The sequence below is a fragment of the Erinaceus europaeus genome, chromosome 17 (genome assembly GCF_950295315.1).
Source record: "Erinaceus europaeus chromosome 17, mEriEur2.1, whole genome shotgun sequence".
Lineage (NCBI taxonomy): Eukaryota > Metazoa > Chordata > Mammalia > Eulipotyphla > Erinaceidae > Erinaceus > Erinaceus europaeus.
Window position 1 is genome coordinate 7,121,686 of NC_080178.1, and position 18,893 is coordinate 7,140,578.

Here is an 18,893-nt window from a genome sequence, read left to right on the forward strand (position 1 = left end):
AACAGGCTAGAGACAGAGAAACAGAACAGAGAGGGGGGGATAGATAGCACAATGGTTATGTAAACAGACTCTTTTGTCTGAGGCCCTGAAGTCCCAGGTTCAATCCTCCCCACCCCTCAACCCCCCACACCACCACCATCAGTCAGAGTTGATCAGTGTTCTAGTAAAAGGAAAAAAGACACACACACACACACACACACACACACACACACACACACACACACACCCAGAGGGACCCAGACCAATGGGCCCCCAGCCAGACTCCTCTGCCCTGTCTGTGTCTCAAGGTCTTCTCATACCTTTTTCTTTTAGAGATCAATTTTTCTTTTAGAGAGCAAGTTCCCAGAGTGTAGAGTTTCCCCAAGTCAGATGCTCAGAACACCAGCACCTTGGAGCTCTATCAAGTCCATCTGGGAAGTGCTGCGGTAAAGAGAGGTGAGGCTGTTCCCTTACTCCTGGGCTTGCACTTGCAATGGTGTCTGCTGACAGACAGACATTCCTGACTCCAGTAAGGCCACAGAGGCCTTACGGCACAGCCCCGAAAACTCACTCGAGTGTTTGAAAGAAAGGTGTGGCGGCTGGGGAAAGAAGTCAGCAAACCTCCGTACCTGAGGTTCCAGTTCAATTCCTGGAACCCACAAGTTACACACACACACACACACACACACACACACAAACACACACACACACACACACTCTCTCTCTCTCATGTGTAATAAATGAACTATTTTTCTAAGTACTTGTTTTTAATCTATTTTTAAATAATTTACTTGCTTTGAGTAGAGACAGAAATTGGAGGGGCGGCGGCATGCTGTGGTACACCTGGCTGAACACATGTCACAACGCACAAGAGCCCAGGTTCAAGCCCCTGGCTCCCACTTGCAAAGAAAGGCTTCATGAAACGGGGCTCCAGGTATCTTGCTTTCTTTCTCTCTCCCTTTCTATCTCCCTCTTCCCTTGTGATGTCTGTCTGTCTCCATCCAATAAATACTAACTGAATAAGACACTTAAAAAAATAGACAAAGGGGACTAGAGAGGGAGGCTGGGATGGGAAAAAGAGAGAGAGACAGGCAGACAGACATCTGCAGTCCTGCTTCACCACTCATGAAGCTTCCGTACTGTGAGTGGGGACCAAGGGCTTGGGCCTGGGTCCTGATGCACTGTAATGTGTGCGCTCTACCAGATGTGCCACTACTTGGTCTTCTTTATTTTACTGAGATTTATTTAATGAGAGAGCAATACAGAAAGACAGACAGATAAAAGAGAAAGAGCACTGCTCAGCTCTGGCTTCTGGTAGTGCTGGGAATTGAACCTGGTTCCTCAGAGCCTCAGGCACAAAAGTCTTTTTGTGTAACTATTATGCTATCTCCATGGCCCCTTAAATTAAAATCAAGTCAAAAAAACATTTTTTTTTCTTAAAGTGACATGGAACCCAAAGCAGACAAAGGAGGGCTCCTATTAATAGCAGGTCTCCCTCAGTGCCTCCAGCCCCTGCCCAGACCCCTCACCCTCCACAGCAAAGTAGCCTGTCTCTGTCTATCTCTCTCTCCATCCCAGAATTCTGAGAAAGATCTCACTTCCCCGTCCTCGGAGGGCACCCCAACCCCAGGGAAGGGGCAGGGCTGCAGGTACATGGCTCTGAGTGGCCACACCTGAAGTTATTTCTGATAAGCTGTGGGAAAGAGGCCCGAGGGCTGACTCTGTGACCTTAAGTGGGTCAGTTGGGTCATACCACCCATGAACAAGCCCACAGCTCTCTTCCTGCTCCTGTGAAAAGCAGGGAGGTGAGAGGCTCTGTGGGCACCGAGTCCCAGAAAGAGAAAGGCCAGCCACCACAGGGGTCCCACCTCCCCCCACCCCGGCCCCCTGTGGTGGACCCCAAAGCAAGCCGGTCAGAGCATGGAAGTGCCCAGCCCAGAAACTCCTGTGAGCCAGGAGCCTCCAGACCCTCATCCTGTGTAGACACCTGAGTCTCCACCACTTCCCCAAGTTCCTCCCTCTGTCCCCCTCAGCAATGGCCCTCAAAAATCTCCCCCTCAAGGGAGTTGAGTGGATAGCACAGGTTAAGCGCACGTGGCGCAAAGCACAAGGACTGGCATTAAGGATACCCCTGGCTCCCCACCTGCAAAGGGGGTCTATTCACAAGTGGTGAAGCAGGTCTGCAGGTGTTTGTCTTCCTCTCCCTGTCTTCCCCTCCTCTCTCCATTTCTCTCTGTCCTATCCAACAATGACGACATCAATAACAACAACAAAAATAAAGGGTAACAAAAGGGAAAATAAATAAATATTAAAAAAAAAAATCTCCCCCTCTTCTGTGCCCACCTTCCTCTCTTCCCTCCTTCTCATGCACCCTGGCAGCCCATGATTCTCTCTCAGGAGCCTGCCTGGTCCGTCTCACCCCACTTCTACCAAGCCCCTTCCCGTGTGTGACACAGGCCCCACCCTCTAGCTCCCTTCCCCACACACGGCCGGTGACAAGCTGCAGGATGGGAGAATCAGGAGCATCTGCTGCTGGAGAGCGGAACCCAGTCACAAAAGCCGGAAGTGGGGTGAGAACACTGCGGTGGATTTTAGAACCTAGCGTCTTACGGTCCGGCTTGTCTGGAATTTCTCTGGAGGCCAAGTCTTCCACACTCTTAAGGTCCTTTTGTTAATTTTTTTCATTGGTGAGAGACAGAGAGTAACTGAGAAGGGAGGGGAGACAGAGAAGGAGAGAGGCAGAGAGATACCTGCACTCCTACTTCACCATTTGTGAAGCCTTCCCCCTCCCTGCAGGTGGGGACCCAGGCTTGAACCTGGGTCCTTGAGCACTGTAATGTGTGTGCTTAACCAGGTGCGCCACCTCATCCCGCCCTTCAGATTCTTACAGATTTTGATTTTTATTTATTAAAAAAAAATTTTTTTATATTTATTTTCCTTTTTGTTGCCCTTGTTTTTTTATTGTTGTTGTAGTTATTGTTATTTATGTCGTTGTTACATAGGACAGAGAGAAATGGAGAGAGGAGGGGAAGACAGAGAGGGGGAGAGAAAGACAGACACCTGCAGACCTGCTTCACCGCCTGTAAAGCTACTCTCCTGCTGGTGGGGAGCCGGGGGCTCGAACCGGGATCCTTGAGCCAGTCCTTGCACTTTGCACCACGTTTGCTTAACCCACTGCGCTACCGCCCAACTCCCACAGATTTTTATTAATGGGGGTGGGGGGGGGAAGAAACATGAACCAGAGCATCACTCTGGCACATGCAATGCCAGGGATCAAACTCAGGATCTCACGCTTCAGAGTCTAGCATTTTTCCACTGTACCACCTCCCAGGCCACACTCTTTGGGTTCTAAAATTGGCTCTTGTGGGCAGTAAGAGAGGACAGGCAAAATGCACCAAGCTCCCAACCTTGAGGAGGAACAATTGGCACCGCTGTCCACCCCTCTCCTGACCTACATCAGCCCAGGCCAAGACTCTACCGAGTCCTCCTCCTTCCTTCACCCATGGAAGCATCGTGTTCCAGGCCCTGAGACACTGCTTCTGCTGTGCCCGACAAGACGAGCCCAGCAGAAACCGCCCTGGGGCGTGACAAAACACCCCTTCCTTCAGCACCGACTCAGTACCGACACCCCCACGGGAGTTAACAAAGCCTGGGGTGCAGGAGAAAAGTACCTGAAATGTAACTTGGACTTCACATCTATGTACTGTAATGCCTTATTTTAAAATAAAATTAAGGCATTTAAGTTCACGCTTTGGACCATGCCAGTTGTCCAGGTGCCAGAAGCCCTTGAAGGAGGGCTTTACCTGCCCTTAGGATAACCCCAATGGGGTGATAACTCACCCAAGTGCACAAGGACCTGGGTTTGAGTCCCCACATCCCACTCGCAGGGAGGACACTTCACAAGCAGTAAAGCAGAGCTGCAGGTGTCCTTCTTCCTCTCTGACACCCTCTCCCCCCTTTGTATTTCTCTTTGTCCTAGCCAATAAAACGGAAAAATGGACACAGGGAGCAGCGGACTCAAAGTGCAGGCACCAAGCCCTAGTGATAACCCCGGTGGCAAGTTCGAAAGAGAAAAAAGTTGGAAGGAAAGAAGGGAGGGAGGAAAGAAGAAAAAAGGAAAGATTTCAATTATCAAGACAGCCGTCACCCTCCCTCTGCCACACACACACACACACACACACACACACACACACACACACACACACACACACACACACACACACACACCCCTCAAGGACAGGGTTCTCTTACCTGGCTCCAAAGCTGGGGGCATCTCCCGTGTCCATTCCCAGGTGTTCCTCCAAGGCAGGTGGGGAGTGGGCTTTGCCGGGGGTCTCTGGACCACTCATCTCTCTGACCCCCAGCTCCCTGATCTCTGACAGTTCCGTGGCCTCCAGGCCGGGGGACGAGATGTCATTGTCCCTGAGGCCTGGCTCTGGAGGCTGGCTCACTTCCCCCACCCCGAGCTCCCTGGCTTCCCGGGGGCCCCTGAGGAGCCCCACTTCATGGGTCCAGTCCATCTGCCCCACTCCACATCCCCGAGAGCCTTCTGGCTCCATGGCACAGGGCACTTCCAAATTCCTCAGGCCCAGGTTGTCGGTCCAGTCCACCTGCCCTGGCCTGAGCTCGCTGGGGCTACAGCCCGGCCGGGGGGCGATGTTTCTCAGCCCCAAGTCCGGGGTCCAGTCAGCCTGCCCCACGCCACGCTCCCTGGACTTGAGGAACTCTCCGGCCTCCACACCTGACCAGTCGGTCTGTCCCACACCACTCTCCCTGGTCTGGCTGAGGCTTCCCACCTCCCCAGGCCCAGACAAGCCCAGAGTCCAGTCTTCCTCCCCGACGTCCAGCCCCCTGGGATCCTCGGACCCTCCCGTCTCTGAACGGCCAGCCGTGTCCACGTCTCTCGCGTCCAGCTCGTCTGACCAGCCCATACGCCCCACGGTTTCCTCCCTGGCCTCGCTCAAACCCCCCGAGACCACACAGCTGGGCACCTCCAAGTTCCGGAGACCCAGCTGATCTGCCCAGTCCATAGGTTCGGCTGAGGGCTTCTCAGAGGTGAAGCGGCCGCCGGTGTCCGGGGGACTTGGGCTGGCATCACCTGCCCGGTCATTGCCAATGATGCCAAACTGATGGCTCCTGTCAGCAGTCTCAGTGCAGAAGCCACCGCTCCAGTTTTGCTGGCCTGCACGGAAGGTCATCTCCAGCTGGGGGTCGAGGCCAAGGCAAAATTCGCTGGCCCAGCCGAGCTGGCCCGCCTCCCCGTCTGCTGGGCTCTGGGTCTCCGGGCCGGTGCTGCTGCTTTGCCAGCCACTCTGGTCCTTCTGTCCCAGCACCCCAGCCTGTGAAACGGGGGTGCTGGGGCTGAACAGGTCCCCCGACCCTCGTTCCTCGAGCTGGCTGGTGCCCCTGCCCACCTCACCCAGACCGTCTCCACTTGGGGTCTTCTTCTCAAACTCCTCGTCCTGCTGTTGGGCGTCCTTGGGGCTGAAGCCGGCGCTCTGGGCTCTGGGGCCGAAGCCTCTGTCCTGGGGGGTGCTGTCACTATAGCTACCCATCCAAGCACTCTTGCCAAAATCCTGCTCAGGCAGCTGCTCTGCTGCCTGGCTGTATGTGCTGAGCAAAGACTCCCGTGTCCCAAACTCCTGTTCCTCCTCCTCCTTCTCCTCCTCTTCGTACCTGCCCAGGTGGCTATTCCTCCCTGAGTCCAGGCTCTGCCCCTCTGCGTCACGGCTGCTGTAAGCGCCCAGTGAGTCCCTCTTTCCGAATTCCCAGTCTTGCAGTCGGGCCTCCTGGCTGCTGTAACTGCCCAGGGAGTCTCTCTTCCCAAACTCTTGGTCCTGGAGCTCGGCGTCCCGGCTGGAGTAAGTGCCCTGGGGCTCCCGCTTCTGGAACTCCCAGTCTGGAAGGACCTCGGCCTCCGGGTTCTGCTGGCTGGGCTTCCCGATCACCCGGGCCTGGGCCGCCAGCCCTCCGGGGGTGGGCACCGGGCTGCCGTCGGGGCTGCCCCCTCGCAACTCCTCGGGGCCCAGGCCGTGCCGGCTGGCCCACTCCCTGGTGCTCTCTTCCCCGGCACCCGGCCCGCACCTGCTGGACCAGTTAGGTTCTCTGAGGCCCAGGTCCCCTCTGGGGCTGACACCCACCAGGGCATAGTCCTGAGACGCCTCCTGGGACCAGCTGGGGGTGCTGAACGAGTCGCTAGGGTGGGGGTCAGCAGCGATGCCAAACTCACTCTGTAGATCCTTCTGGGACCAGCCGAGCAGCCCCTGGAAGGGAGACGGACAGACAATGCTCATCAGTCAGCACAGGTGGCGGTCAACTCTAAGTGACAGCCAGCACTACCCCACTTTGGCAATGGCAGAAAGCCTGTGATGGGAGCCCCACTGGGTGAACTTGAGTCTGAGGGAGGACCCATCTTAAAGAGGGGGGGCGGGGCTAGCTCCCTGCCTAATGGAACTAGGGGTTGGGGAAGGTTACACAAAATCCTTTGGAGCTGAGGCCTCCAAAGAGCACGGGGCTCGCCTGGCAGGCAGTGGGCACTGATCAATCAGTCCATCCTCCATTCTCCCTCTGTAGTGCTGTTTACTGCCCTTGGGCAATATCTGGCCAACTGCCAGGACAAAGGCTGCTGGGAGTTGGGGGTTAAGGGATCAGGTGGGGGTGGGGTCTTCCCATGAGCCTGGGAGTGCAGCCTTGAAACCCCTCTATGACTTCCTTTTCCAGAGGCTAGATCCCCACCCCCCCCCATCCCCTCAGATCCTTCCTCCCTAAGGAAAGCAGGCAGGCAGGCAGGCAGACACACACACACCAAGGAAAGCAGGCAGGCAGGCAGGCAAGCAGGCAGGAACACACACACACACACACACACACACACACACACACACACACACACACTCTCTCTCTCTCTCTCTCTCTCTCTCTCTCTCTCCAGGAAGCCGGCTCAGCCCTGGGCGGAGGGATGGCCTAGGGCACAAAGGAAAACCCCGCCAGGACTCCCAGAGCCCATCTGCCCTCCCTGACTCACTCCTGTGGGTGGCGGAACCCTGGGCTCCGGGCTGCGAAGCCTGCCGGCCTCGTCCCTCAGCGCCGCGTTGGCCAGCAGCCTCTCCAGGACGGACATGCTGGGCTCCCCAGCCATGGCCCCTGCCTCCCAGGCTGCCCGGGGCTCTGCTAGGTGTGGCGGGCACCTCACTTCGCCCGCCCCGCCTGGACCTGTCCGATGGCTCCCTGGGAGCAGCTGCTGTTCTGAAGGCCCAGCCCAGAAGCCCAGAGTTGAGTCACTCACATCCTGGGACAGACACACCTACTGCATGAGCCGGCTCAGGCTCCTTCCTGCTCCTCCCTCCTCCCACGCCACTGGGCTCCTCCTCCTGCCCCCTCCACAGCCCCGCCCCTACCAGTCCTGGCAAGGTTCACAAGTCAAGATTTCAAAAGCCACCTGGACCCCAGCCCTGCAGTTCAGAGAGGGCGTGCGAGAAGGAAGAGACTCTCCCTCCCTCCACGCATGCGCACACACACCCGTGAGCCAGGTCCAGTCCACTGCTGGGGAGCCTGAGTCCCAGTAAGGCTTCCTCGTAAGGGGCCTCTGCTACCACCCCTTTAAAATTTTATTTTCCCTTTCGTTGTTGAAATTATTGTTGTCATTATTGATGTCCTTTTTGTTGGATAGGACAAAGAGAAATGGAGAGGGAAAGACAGAGGGGGGAGAGAAAGACAGATAACTGCAGACCTGCTTTACCGCCTGTGAAGCAACTCCCCTGCAGGTAGAAGCCCAGGGCTGGAACCGGGATCTTTATGCTGGCATCTGTGCTTCACGCCACGTGCGCTTAACCCGCTGTGCTACCGCCGGACTCTCTCTGCTGCCCCTCTTAAGGGAGCCTACACCCCTACCCCCAACCCACCCCCAACCCGGGCTAATAGTCTGCAGGGAAATGAGCCCTTTCCACTGTTCTGAGCCTGGGCTCCAAGGAAGAGTTCATTCACTGAATGATTCCTATTCCCCAGATGGAGAAACTGAGGCACACACAAATGGTGGATCAGTTGCTTGTCCCCAAGTTGGGTGGGGCAAGGGTGTGGACACAAACGGATAGCAGAGTGGGGGGTGGCCTGGTGTAGAAGCCCATGCTCTAGCTGGCTTTCATTTTTTAAAATTTTTTTAAAATTATCTTTACTTATCAGAGACAGAAATTGAGAACAGGGGGAGATAGAGAGGGAGAGAGACACCTACAGCTCTGCTTCACCACTTGCAAAGCTTTCCCTCCTGCAAGTAGGGACCAGGGGCTCGAACCTGGGTCCTTGTGCATTGTAACATGTTTGCTCAACCACGTGCACCACCACCTGGCTCCTCTAGCTGGCTTTCTAGGCCTCAAATCGATCTGTCTATACTCACACTGCTCCAAGAACTTTATCTATCTATCTATCTATCTATCTATCTTTTTTTTTTTTTTTTAACCAGAGCCCTGCTCAGCTCTGGCTTAGAGTGGTACAGCGGGATTGAATCTGGGAGCCTCAGGCATGAGAGCCTGTTTGCATCGCCAAGATGTTGTCTTCCCCCCCCCCACCCCCCCACATCTTTCTTCACCTACAATGCAACCCCAAGAGGCAGATTCCAAACAGACCCAAAGCTGAGCCGGGAGCTGGAGTCAGGAGATGAACTGAACCCTAAGGCCCTCACCCCTGCACCCCATCCCCCATCCTCACCTCGGGGCAGGTATTCGGGGTCTGCGCGGGTGCTAGGGGCGCATCCTTGGGCTCCACGCCACGTCGGGCACCTCCAGTGGCGGGAGGTGGTGAGGCCAGGAGGTCATCCAGCCAGCGTGAGCCCTCGGGCTCAGGGGACACGTGACGGGGGTCCTGCGTCTCCATCCCGGTCCTGGGCTGGGTGGTCTCCACCTGGGCCAGGGTCACGGGCTCCTCCTCCACGGGCAGTGCCTGGCTGGGGCCTGGAGCGTCGAAGAACAGGATGCAGGGCTGGTTCGAGGGAGCCGGCTGCTGCTGGCCCGGGATGGGCTCCAGGATGGGCAGGGCAGCTTCCTGGGGTGTGGGGGTCAGTGGGGACTCCTGCCCAGCCAGGGGCTCCCTCTCCCCACACCTCTCTTCTGCCTGCAGCAAGGCCGATCCAGGTGGGCTCTCTGCAGCTGCAAGGGGCTCTGGGGCCCTGGCAGGGGCTAGAGGCTGACTCTCTTTTGGGGTCTTAGGGGTGCCCAGCTCATCCGCCTGCACCCCGGGGCCCAGTCTGCCCGAGCCCTCTGGAGCCGGCCAAGGTCTTTGGTCCTCCCTGACGGAGGAGGCCCAGTCTCCAGCCTCTGCAGCCTCAGCAGCCTCCGTGGCTTCAGTGATGGGCGAGGGGGGCGGGGAGTCCAGCCGGCACCCCCCGAGACCCGAGGGCCGTGTGGGGAAGGTCCACTCAAAGGACTGTGACAGGCTCCAGTTGGATTCCGTCCCGCTGCCAAAGGGGCGGTCCAGGGCGGACTGGCTACTGCCCTGAGTCTGGGCCAGGGCCACCAGGGAGCCCCCCAGCTTCTCGTGGTCCTGCACAGACGGACGGAGGACACCCTCAGAAAACCGGCGCTGGGCCAGGCTGGTGGGGCGGGGGGTCCCCGGGGCTGTTGCCGCCTCCTCCTCCAGGCCAGGTGGGAACGTCCGAGAGAGATCCGGCATCTCCCCGCCTTCCATCAGGGGCCGAGCCAAGGTGTCTGGGGGCTGCTCTGGGCTGCGGCACCCCAAGACCTTTACGAGGGGGGGACTGCTAGATCTGGGGCTCTCTAGGGTCCCTGCAGCAGGGAGCACCGGGCTGGGTAGATGGTGGGAGCCCCCCTCGGGCAGGGCCGAGGCTGGAGAGGCGGGAGGCTGGGGGAGGTGGAGAGAAGCTTCGGGAACGTGGGCTTCCAGAGGCTGAGGGTGTTGGGGAGAGCTTGCAGCTGGGGAACGGAGCTGGGGAGAGCCCTGCACAGGGTCCGAGAGGGCAGTGGGGGGGCCTGGGCTGGAGGTCCCTCCATTTTCACAGGCTGGGTCTGGACTTGAGGGCACCTGGGGCTTGGAAACCTGGAAGAGAAAAGTCACATGTCATCACTCATCACTCTCTTCTTGGCTGGAGGGGAGGGGGGACAGGAGGTCTGCTGTCCCTCACACTCCCACCCCACAGGCAGGAGGAAACCCAGGCAGGAGGAAACCCAGGTTTGGGGGGGGGGGGGCAAGAGACACAGGACAGCTGAAAAGAGACACAATTACCCTCTCCCCACCCCAGAGACAACTCAGGACTACCTAGGGTTCATAGAGCCTCTAATACTTCTGGAAGGTAAGTGACTTCAGCTGTGAGCCTGGCCACCTAGCTGTGGGATAAAGAGCCTCCAAGGACCTGGGTTCAAGCCCCCACCCTCACCCTACCTACAGGAAGTAAGCTTCACATGCTGTGAAGCAGTGCTGCAGGTGTCTCTCATTCTCTCTCTATCTCCTATTCCCTCTAGATTTTCTTATCCTAGCAGATAAAAACTTTAAAAGGGCCTAGCAGGTGACCCATCTCAACATCTGGTTGAGTACACAAATACAATGTGCAAGGACCTGGGTTCAAGCCCCTGGTCCCCACCTACAGGAGGGGAGGCGTCACACACAGTGAAGCAGGGCTGCAGGTTTTATCTCCTCCTCCTATCTATTTCTGTCATATACAACGAGTAAGTAAACGATCTTTAAAAGGGTCTACTGGGCAGAGCTGTCCCTGAGGTTGCGTTAGCTGGCGTTCCCGGAACTCAAAGCAGATGCCTGGCCGTGAGCATATTTCCTCTCTTCAGTGAGAAATCAGAAGCAGACAGTACCAGCCAAAAGATGAGACACATCTGAGTCCCAAGGCCAGCCCTGAGGCAAGAGCTAGTTTCCCCCACGTGGACTACCAGGAGGGTGATCCCAGAACACAAACACAGTTCAGACACACAGGGGAGGGGGAGGAGGGGGACTTACATCATTGGCAGGTGGCTCAGAGCTGCCCAGCTGAGCCAGGTCCCCATTGAAGGCTTGGTCTGAACGAGGACTCCTGGGAGGGAGCAAGGGGGAAGTGAGAGAGAGAGAAAGAGAGAGAGAAAGAGAGGAAGTGAAGGAGTGGAATGGCGACGCCAAGTACAGATGGCTCAGGAGCCAGAACTGACAGAAAAGTCACTCCAGCAGCACCCAAAGGTAACCCGTCGTGAGTATGCACGTCTGAAGCCCAGCCTGGGAGCCCTGGGCACAGAGAAAGGCTGCAGTTTCTGGAGGTGAGTGTCCACATGGGCAGTGCCAGTGCCCTCTTGCACGCCAAGGGTTAACCTCCCTCCTCCTCGCATTTGGTCAGGGTCAGAGCTTGCTGTATGCCCAGGCCCTCAGTAATGGTTCCCAAAAGGCTAACTCCTCCCTCCCCAGCTCAGGAAAGGTTAAAGTTCTCCCCCCTGCCCGCCCCCCTCCTCCCACCCAGAGTGCAGCTGGTCCGGCTGCCCTGCCAATACTTCTGGAAGGATTGCAAGGGGGGAAGGGAGGGAGAGAGGTCTGAAGGGGGAGCAGTTTTCCAAAGTTGACTCTGCTCTTAAGCTGTGCTTGGGGGGGGGGGGGTGGATTCCAACCTGAGCCAGGTGTCCGAGCACATGGGAGCAAGGCCGGGTCTGGGACTCAGGAAGGCTGATTGGTTTCAGCTCAGCCAAAGCTGCATAGGGGTAGTGAGTTTTAGAGCCACAGCTGAGGACCAGGGGCCTCAGGGGCCCCCAGCAGGCTTTCCAGGCTCCAAGCATGGCCGGCCTCTCCCTCCAGGGCCCAGTACCACCACTCCCTCGGCCCTTCCTGGGCAGCCTCCTTCACGCTGGCACCAAGTCCAGAGAAACGGAGCGTGTGCAAGCCTCCAGCCTAGCCCTGATCTGCGAGCTGACGCTAGCTGGCCTGGCATCAAGGAGTACCCACATCTTATCTCTCCCATCATCCTCCTCGCAGAGGGCAGACTGCGCCCTGGCTCGGCCTGTACCCCACAGGCACGCCAGCACCTGGCACCCATGGCTCCACCCACACTGGAAGGCCACAGAACCAAACTGAGCCAAGTTCACGCCCCAGCTCCGTCTCTCAGACGGTAACCAAGGAGCCGGGGGACATCACATCTCGGGCCTCAGTTTCCTCTGCATGGGGCTAGGTGTCCCCTTCGCTAAACTGCTTGGTTCTGGAGCCAAGGAGCCCAAGGTCAACTCTCAGTAGAGACAGACACCAAAAATCAAGATCCCTCGGGCTAGGGAGTGGCGCAGTGGAAAAAATATTGAACTCCAAGCATGAGGTCCCGAGTTCAAGTCCCAGCGTGGCATGGGCCAGAGTGATGCTCTGGTATGTGTTCTCTCTCTCTCTCTCTCTCTTCCCCACCTAGTGTAGATCAATCTCAGAAAAATAAATAAAGGTGTAGGCCAGGAGGTAGTGGACATTCAAACATGAGGTTCTGGGGAGTCGGGCGGCAGCACAGCGGGTTAAGCACATGACGCAAAAACTGGTGGAAGGATCCTGGTTCGAGCCCCCGGCTCCCCACCTGCAGGGGAGTCGCTTCACAGGCGGTTAAGCAGGTCTGCAGGTGTCTTTCTCTCCCCCTCTGTCTTCCCCTCCTCTCTCCATTTCTCTCTGTCCTATCCAACAATGGCATCAATAACAACTAAAACAACAATGAAAAACAAGAGCAACAAAAGGGAAAATAAATAAATAAATAAATACAAAAACAATTTTAAAAAACATGAGGTTCTGACTTGCATCTGACATCCAACACTGTGTATGCCAGAGTGATACTCTGGTTCTCTCTCTCAGTAACAAGTTAAAATAATAATAATTACTTATTATTATTATAAGATGCTAGGAAGACAGCATAACGGTTCTCCAAGACTTTCCTGCCTGAGGCTCTGAGGTCCCTGAGTTCAATCCCCAGGACTACTATCAGCCAGAGCTGAGCAATGATCTGATCTATCTCTCTTATCTTTTTCTCTTTCACTGAAATAAAATAAACAAACACCTGAACTGTTTATCCAGACTTGACTCAAAACAGGTACAGACTCTGTCAAGAGGATTCTGCCCAGAAAGAAAATATAGCCCTGGGGCCAGGTGGCGGTGCACCTGGTTCAAGGCCCTGGTCCCCACCTGCATGGAGGAAGCTTCCCGAGTGGTGAAGCAGGTCTGCAGGTGTCTCTTTCTCCTTCCCTATCTCCTTTCATTTCAGTTTCTGTCTCTGCCCAATAAATGAATAAATAAATAAAAGGGAAAATACAACCCTCAGGAGGCCAAGAAGGTTCTGTAGCTCAGAACAGGGGCACCTGCACTGAGCCCAAGACCTAGGTGAAAGGGTCCCAGTAGGGCCACCCCCCAGCAATCTCCACCCTCACCTCTCCTCAGGGCTCCGTCTGGGCTCTTCTGGGCCAACGGTGGGAGACTTGGCTGGCACATCCTGGGACCAGGCCCGGGACAGCATCCCAGCATCCTCCTCCTCCTCCTCCCTGGGCCCGGGGGCTACGCCATAGGTCCTGGGGCCGTATCTGGAGCTGCCATCATGGTTGAAGGTGAGCCGGGAGCCCCAGAGGCGGTCGGGGCTTGGGGGGACCTCCTTCCGAGGCTGCTCCATCTTGGCCAGGATCTCCTCCACCGTGGAGGCTCCGCAGCGCTCCGGGGTGGGCCGGAAGGGGGCAGGGGCCTTGCGCACACCCCCAGGAGCAGCACAGCGGGCTGGGGGTGTCAGAGGGGGTGGTGTCTCTTCCTTGACCGGCTCCTCCTTCTTCCCAGTCTCTCCTCCAGAAGAGGCCTCCGCAGCAGGCCTCGGTGCAAAGGGAAGAGGCCGCTTGCTGCCCCCATAGGGCTGGGGTCCCGCCAGCAGATTCATCTTCCGGGCAGAAGGCAGCTCGGCCAGGGGACCCCGGGGGGGCCGGGGGCCAACAGGCACCAGCAGGCTGGGCTTGGCGGGCAGAGCTGGCTTGGTGGGCAGTGCCCGGGGTTTGGGCTTGACAGGGGGTTTGGTCCGAGGGTCACCTGTCAAAAGGAACGGGTTGGTACTGGAGGGTGTGTGTGGAGGGCAATTTTGGGGATTTCCAGTTCTGCCTATTCTATTCTAAAAACCCAGAATTTGCCGCCTCCTAGGCCTCTGTTACCTTTGTTTCCATGAGACTGTCTTTAGGTTTTCAACAAACATCTTTTACCTTTTGTAAGTTATTTGTTAGGACAAAGAGAAATTGAGGGGGGGGGGTTATAGAGAGAGAGACCTATAACACTGCTTCACCACTTGTGAAGCGTCCTCCCCCGCAGGTGGGGACGGGGGCTGTTCTGAACCCTGGTCCTTGGACACAGTGACGTGTGCGCTCAACCTGGTGCGCCACAGCTCAGCCCTCCATATCTTAAAGCATCTTTTTCCTTCTCCAAGTCCTTCAGATATATATTTTTATTTTTACTATCTTTATTGTTCATTTATTGGATAGAGACAGCCAGAAGAAATCAAGAGGGAAAGGGGTGATAGAGAGGGACACAGAGAGACACCTGCAGCCCTGCTTCACCACTTGCAAAGCTTTCAGATGGGGATTGGGGGCTGAAACCCAGGTAAGGCCCCCAAACAGTCAATCAATCCCCTCCCCATATAAGCTAAAGCTTTCCAAGGGCCTGTTGGTTTGTTCCCCCCTTTATTTATTTATTTTTCCTTTTGTTGCCCTTGTTTTTTTTATTGATGTTGTAGTTATTACTGTTGTTACTGATGTCGTCATTGTTAGACAGGATAGAGAGAAATGGAGAGAGGAGGGGAAGACAGAGGGGGAGAGAAAAACAGACACCTGCAGACATGCTTCACCATCTGCGAAGCGACTCCCGGGCAGGTGGGGAGCCGGAGGCTCGAGCCAGGATCCTTCCGCCAGTCCTTGCGCTTTGCGCCACGTGCACTTAAGCCACTGCACTACCGTCCAACTCTCTCCCTCTAAGATTTTATTTATTAATGAAAAAGTAGGAGGAGAGAAAGAAGCAGGCATCACTCTGGTAGTGCTGCCAAGGATTGAACTCAGGACCTCACGCTTAAGAGTCCAACGCTTTATCCACTGCACCCCCTCCCGGACCACCAGTTTGCCTCTTACACTCTCTACACCTTACACACTGTCCTCAGCAAATGAACGAATGAAATGAGCAGGTGGCCAACCTCAGACTGGCTCCTGGCCTATAGGCGGCCCTCTACCAGCCCCCAGCATGGCACGCAAGTGCCACCCAAGAGAGGATTTTCTGTGCCAGCGGAGCTCCCCCATTCTGTCACCACCCCTTCTCCCCCCCTCAGGGCACCCTCTGGCCAGTTCCATAGTCATCTGGGCTGTGTGACCAGGAATGTAAACTTAATATTGACCCAAGCCAAACAGAAGGCAAACACACAAACAGAACGAGAGAGAGAGAGAGAGAGAGAGAGAGAGAAACCTTCTATATAAGGCAGTGGAGTGCCAAATCAAAGATCTCAGAATTCCTCATGGCCACAACCCTTCTACCAGAGCCCAGTGTCACCAACCATGCAGCTCAGTCCCAGCAAGGAGCTGAGACCGGGAGCCAGGGGGGTCTCAAGTTCGAGCCCCCACAGATAGATGCATCCTGCCTTCCCCTCAAGGTCTCTGTGTCCTGCGTCAAGCATATAGCTTGAGCCTAAAACATCTGGAAGATCAGTCTGCACAAAACTACTTGGGGGGGGGGGGTGAGGTGGCCAACAGTCTAAACTGCCCCAGCACATCCGGTACTCCTCTCCCCGCCATCACTCACCTGCCCCCTCCCCCAAAGAAAAAAGGGTGCAACCTCTGCTCCTCCCTGCCCCACCCAGCACCATAGGTACCTGGCTCACCTGGCTCAGGGCCAGCAGACACCAGCTCCTCCTCCGTCTCCTGGGGCGCTGGGGAAGCCATGGCCACACTGTCCCTGAGAGTGACCACTTTCATCACCTGTGGCCGGACCTGCATGAGAATGAAGGAAAAGGCAGAGAAGGAGGGCATGAGAAACCCAGGGAGGAAAAAGAGAGAGGGGGGGGGGGGAGGGAGCAGGCCAGGGCCCTGGGGGTTGGAAGGAGGAGCCTGGCCGGCCCAGCCCGGGGAAGTGAGGGAACAGGCCTTAAGACTTGTGAGGCAGGAAGGAACTTCAGGAGGGGAGCAGAGAAGACCCCACCCCTCCCCAGTATAACTTTGCCCCCATCACCCTCCCACTCAGTCCCCCGACCTGCCTTCACGTCCTGGAGCCTGGGGGGGAGGGCACCCACTGCTCCCTCGTCTGCCTGACTCCCCTGTCCCTCACCCCCAGCACCCTCACTTACCCTTCCCAAGGGAGACACCCCTTGGGTCTGAAGAGAGGCCTGTCTGGGGGTGCCTACTCTTAACTACTCAGGGCCTGAGGGGCCGCCAGTCTGAAGGCTACCCTTGAATCACCTACCAGAAGACGGGAAAAACCCGCTCCACCCCAACCTGCAGCTCCACCCTGCAGCCCGCCCGGCCTCCCCCTTCCCCGCTCCCCTCCCCTCCTAACTCGCCCCCTCCCTCCAGCAGCTGGGAGTGGTTCCCTCGGCCTTTTCCCCACCCCCCTCCCTCCTCCCTCCCTCCCTCCCTTCCCATCCCTGCCCCATTCCCTCCCCTCTATCGGAGCTGTCTCATCCAAACACGGAAAAATAAGGAATAAAAAGTAAACATCTGGAATGCATTTTTCCCCCCTTTAATTTCTCAATCGCTTTGGCTTCGGCTTGGAATTTGATGAGGTAAAGCCAGCAGGGCCTAGTCCTGTTGCCATAGCAATGGCCTCCCACTGGATTTCCAAGCTTCGCCAAGAGGAAGGAGGAGCAGCCGCCGCCGGGCAGGGGCTGGGAGAATGGGACGCGGCCTGGGAACATCCGGGGGGTGGGGCCGCTGCAGGGGGGGGGAGAGAACTCCCTGGGGGCTTCCCCTTTCCAGTCCCGGCAGGGTAGGCCCACCACAGCCTACTCAAAGGTGCCATGGGTGGGAGTCGGGAGTCGGGGGGAGGGGGGGCGGCCTGGGGTTGGGAGTGGACAGAAGAAACTCAACCGGGGTCCTAATAAACTCACAGCCGAACAAACTGGTGTCCCCACACCTTGGCCTAAAACGGGGATCAATCAGGATCCCGAAGAATTTTCCTAGCGGTGGGTAAGCGGTACTCACAACTCGAAGCCTCAGTTTCCCCAATCTGAAAAATGGGGCATGCAGACTACCTGGTCCCTTAGGAGGTGCCCGACCCGACTTGTCACGACCTGGTAACCACTTCCCCTCCCTCTGCCTGGCCCCCCTCCCCAGCACAGGGCTGCCCAGCCCGCATTCCAGTCTTCTTTTTTATCGCCTCCCCCCCCCCGGGGGGGGGGGCGGCATCATGTCACCTGTCTGCAGCTGCTCGGCCACCTCCTCAGTTCCCATCCTGGCTGCTGAGGTGCCAGCCCACCCACTAGCTCTCCCACCCACCCCCCTGGGTCCCCGCAGTTTTTGCCCAGGAAGAGTTGGACTCGCATCTCCTGGTATGCAAAGCCTCGGGGTAGGACAAGCCCAGCTTCTCCACCCTGCTAAGGGGGTCCCCCCCTCCCCCGCAATCCACCCACCCACCCACCGCCTGCTTTCCAGGTCCCCAAAGTGGCCCAAGCTTTGCAGAAACCCACCCATTCGCCCTCACCTTCGACCCTGCCCCAGATGGGAAAGAATCTGGGGGGAGGGGGAGAGAGGGAAGGAGAAAGCCGGGGCTGCGGATCCCTCGGTCGGTGACAAGCAGGGAGCAAGCTGGCTGTGGGTGGGAGGAAAACTGTGCCGGAGCCAGTCCAAGTGTGCATGGGGGAGGGGCACACGAGAGGGGAAAAAAACACAATTAAAACACACACACACACACACACACACACACACGGAGGAGATTGTTTCCTTGTCCTTGAATATTATTCCAACGGACACAGTGTGGGTGGTTGCAAATGAGGGTGAGGGGGAGGGCCAGGCCCGGAACCCTCGCACCGGTTCACCTGGAAGCCTGCTGGGGGCCCCTCTGCAAGGATGAGGGGATGCACTAAGGAAATGGGGGGGCTCCGCTTCCTCCACGGGGGTGTGTGTGTATGAGAAGATGGGCGGGTGGGGGCCCAGGCGAGAAGGCCCAATGAGCAAAGCCGGATGCAAAGCAGCATTTGGCGCATTTGGGGGGGGGGGGTTGGCCGGCGGAGCAGCGCCCCCCCTGCACGCCCCAGCCAGAGCCTAGCGCTAGAGGGGCGACGGAGCAAGCGGGGTCCCCCTAGTCCAAACCTCCCCCTCCAAAAAAATAAATAAGGTTTAAGGTCTCGGGCCGGGAGCCGGGGCGCGGGAACTGGCTGGCGGAGGCGGGAGGGCAGCGGGCAGACGGAACAGCCCGGAGCGAGTCCCCCCCCCCCGGTTCCGCGCGCGGGATGCGGGGCAGCGAGCACGCAGCCCCGGGACTGGGGTCGCCGGCGGGGTGGGGGAGCAGGCGTACCGAGGGGGGACCCCAGGGTGCAGGATGGGGGAGACCCCGCGGCCGCTCCGCCCGCCCCCGGCCCCGCCTCAAGCCCTCCCCCTGCCCCCATGCCCCCCTCCCCCCCTCGCTCTTCGGGGCTCGGCGGCTCCAGCGCCCTCGGTTCTCGGGGCCCCCAGCTGTCCACGCCCCGGCAAACTTTTCTGGGTACTCCCCCCCTCCACCCCGCACCCTGAGGTCCGGGCTGCAAAGCACCCTCGGCGTGCAACCCCGCCCCCGCGCACTCACGCGTTCCCCGGGGATCCGGCTCTGCGCCCAGACGCGGCTGAGTCTCCCCCGCCGCCGCCGCCGCCGCCGCCACAGCCAAAGTGGACCGGCCTGCCGAGCTCCGCCCCCGTCCCGCCTCCCTCATGAATATGCATGATCCGCCGGAGCCGGGAGCGGCCCCTGGCGAGGCACTGGGCCTGGCCGTATGCAAATGAGCGCGCCCCGGC

At 57.8% G+C, this 18,893-nt stretch overlaps 1 protein-coding gene across 6 annotated transcripts in view; it reads right to left on the reverse strand.

Moving 5' to 3' along the window:
- The window catches only part of TNKS1BP1 (tankyrase 1 binding protein 1), a 28,958-nt gene extending 10,144 nt beyond the window's left edge, over positions 1-18,814 (reverse strand). The window contains exons 1-7 of one of the 6 annotated variants that reach the window (XM_060176204.1): positions 18,688-18,782; positions 17,608-17,733; positions 15,785-15,902; positions 13,335-13,971; positions 10,930-11,002; positions 8,677-10,020; positions 4,231-6,242 (exon numbers count right to left, since the gene is read on the reverse strand). In XM_060176204.1, the coding sequence (XP_060032187.1) occupies positions 4,231-6,242; positions 8,677-10,020; positions 10,930-11,002; positions 13,335-13,971; positions 15,785-15,887 (4,169 nt within the window). In that variant the 5' untranslated portion in view covers positions 15,888-15,902; positions 17,608-17,733; positions 18,688-18,782. Of the gene's footprint in view, positions 1-4,230; positions 6,243-8,676; positions 10,021-10,929; positions 11,003-13,334; positions 13,972-15,784; positions 15,903-16,255; positions 16,479-17,607; positions 17,734-18,687 lie in introns of those variants that run through there. The other 5 variants (XM_060176206.1, XM_007519564.3, XM_016186626.2 and 2 more) reach the window with 5 other exon arrangements.
- Between the last annotated feature and the right edge of the window lie 79 nt (positions 18,815-18,893).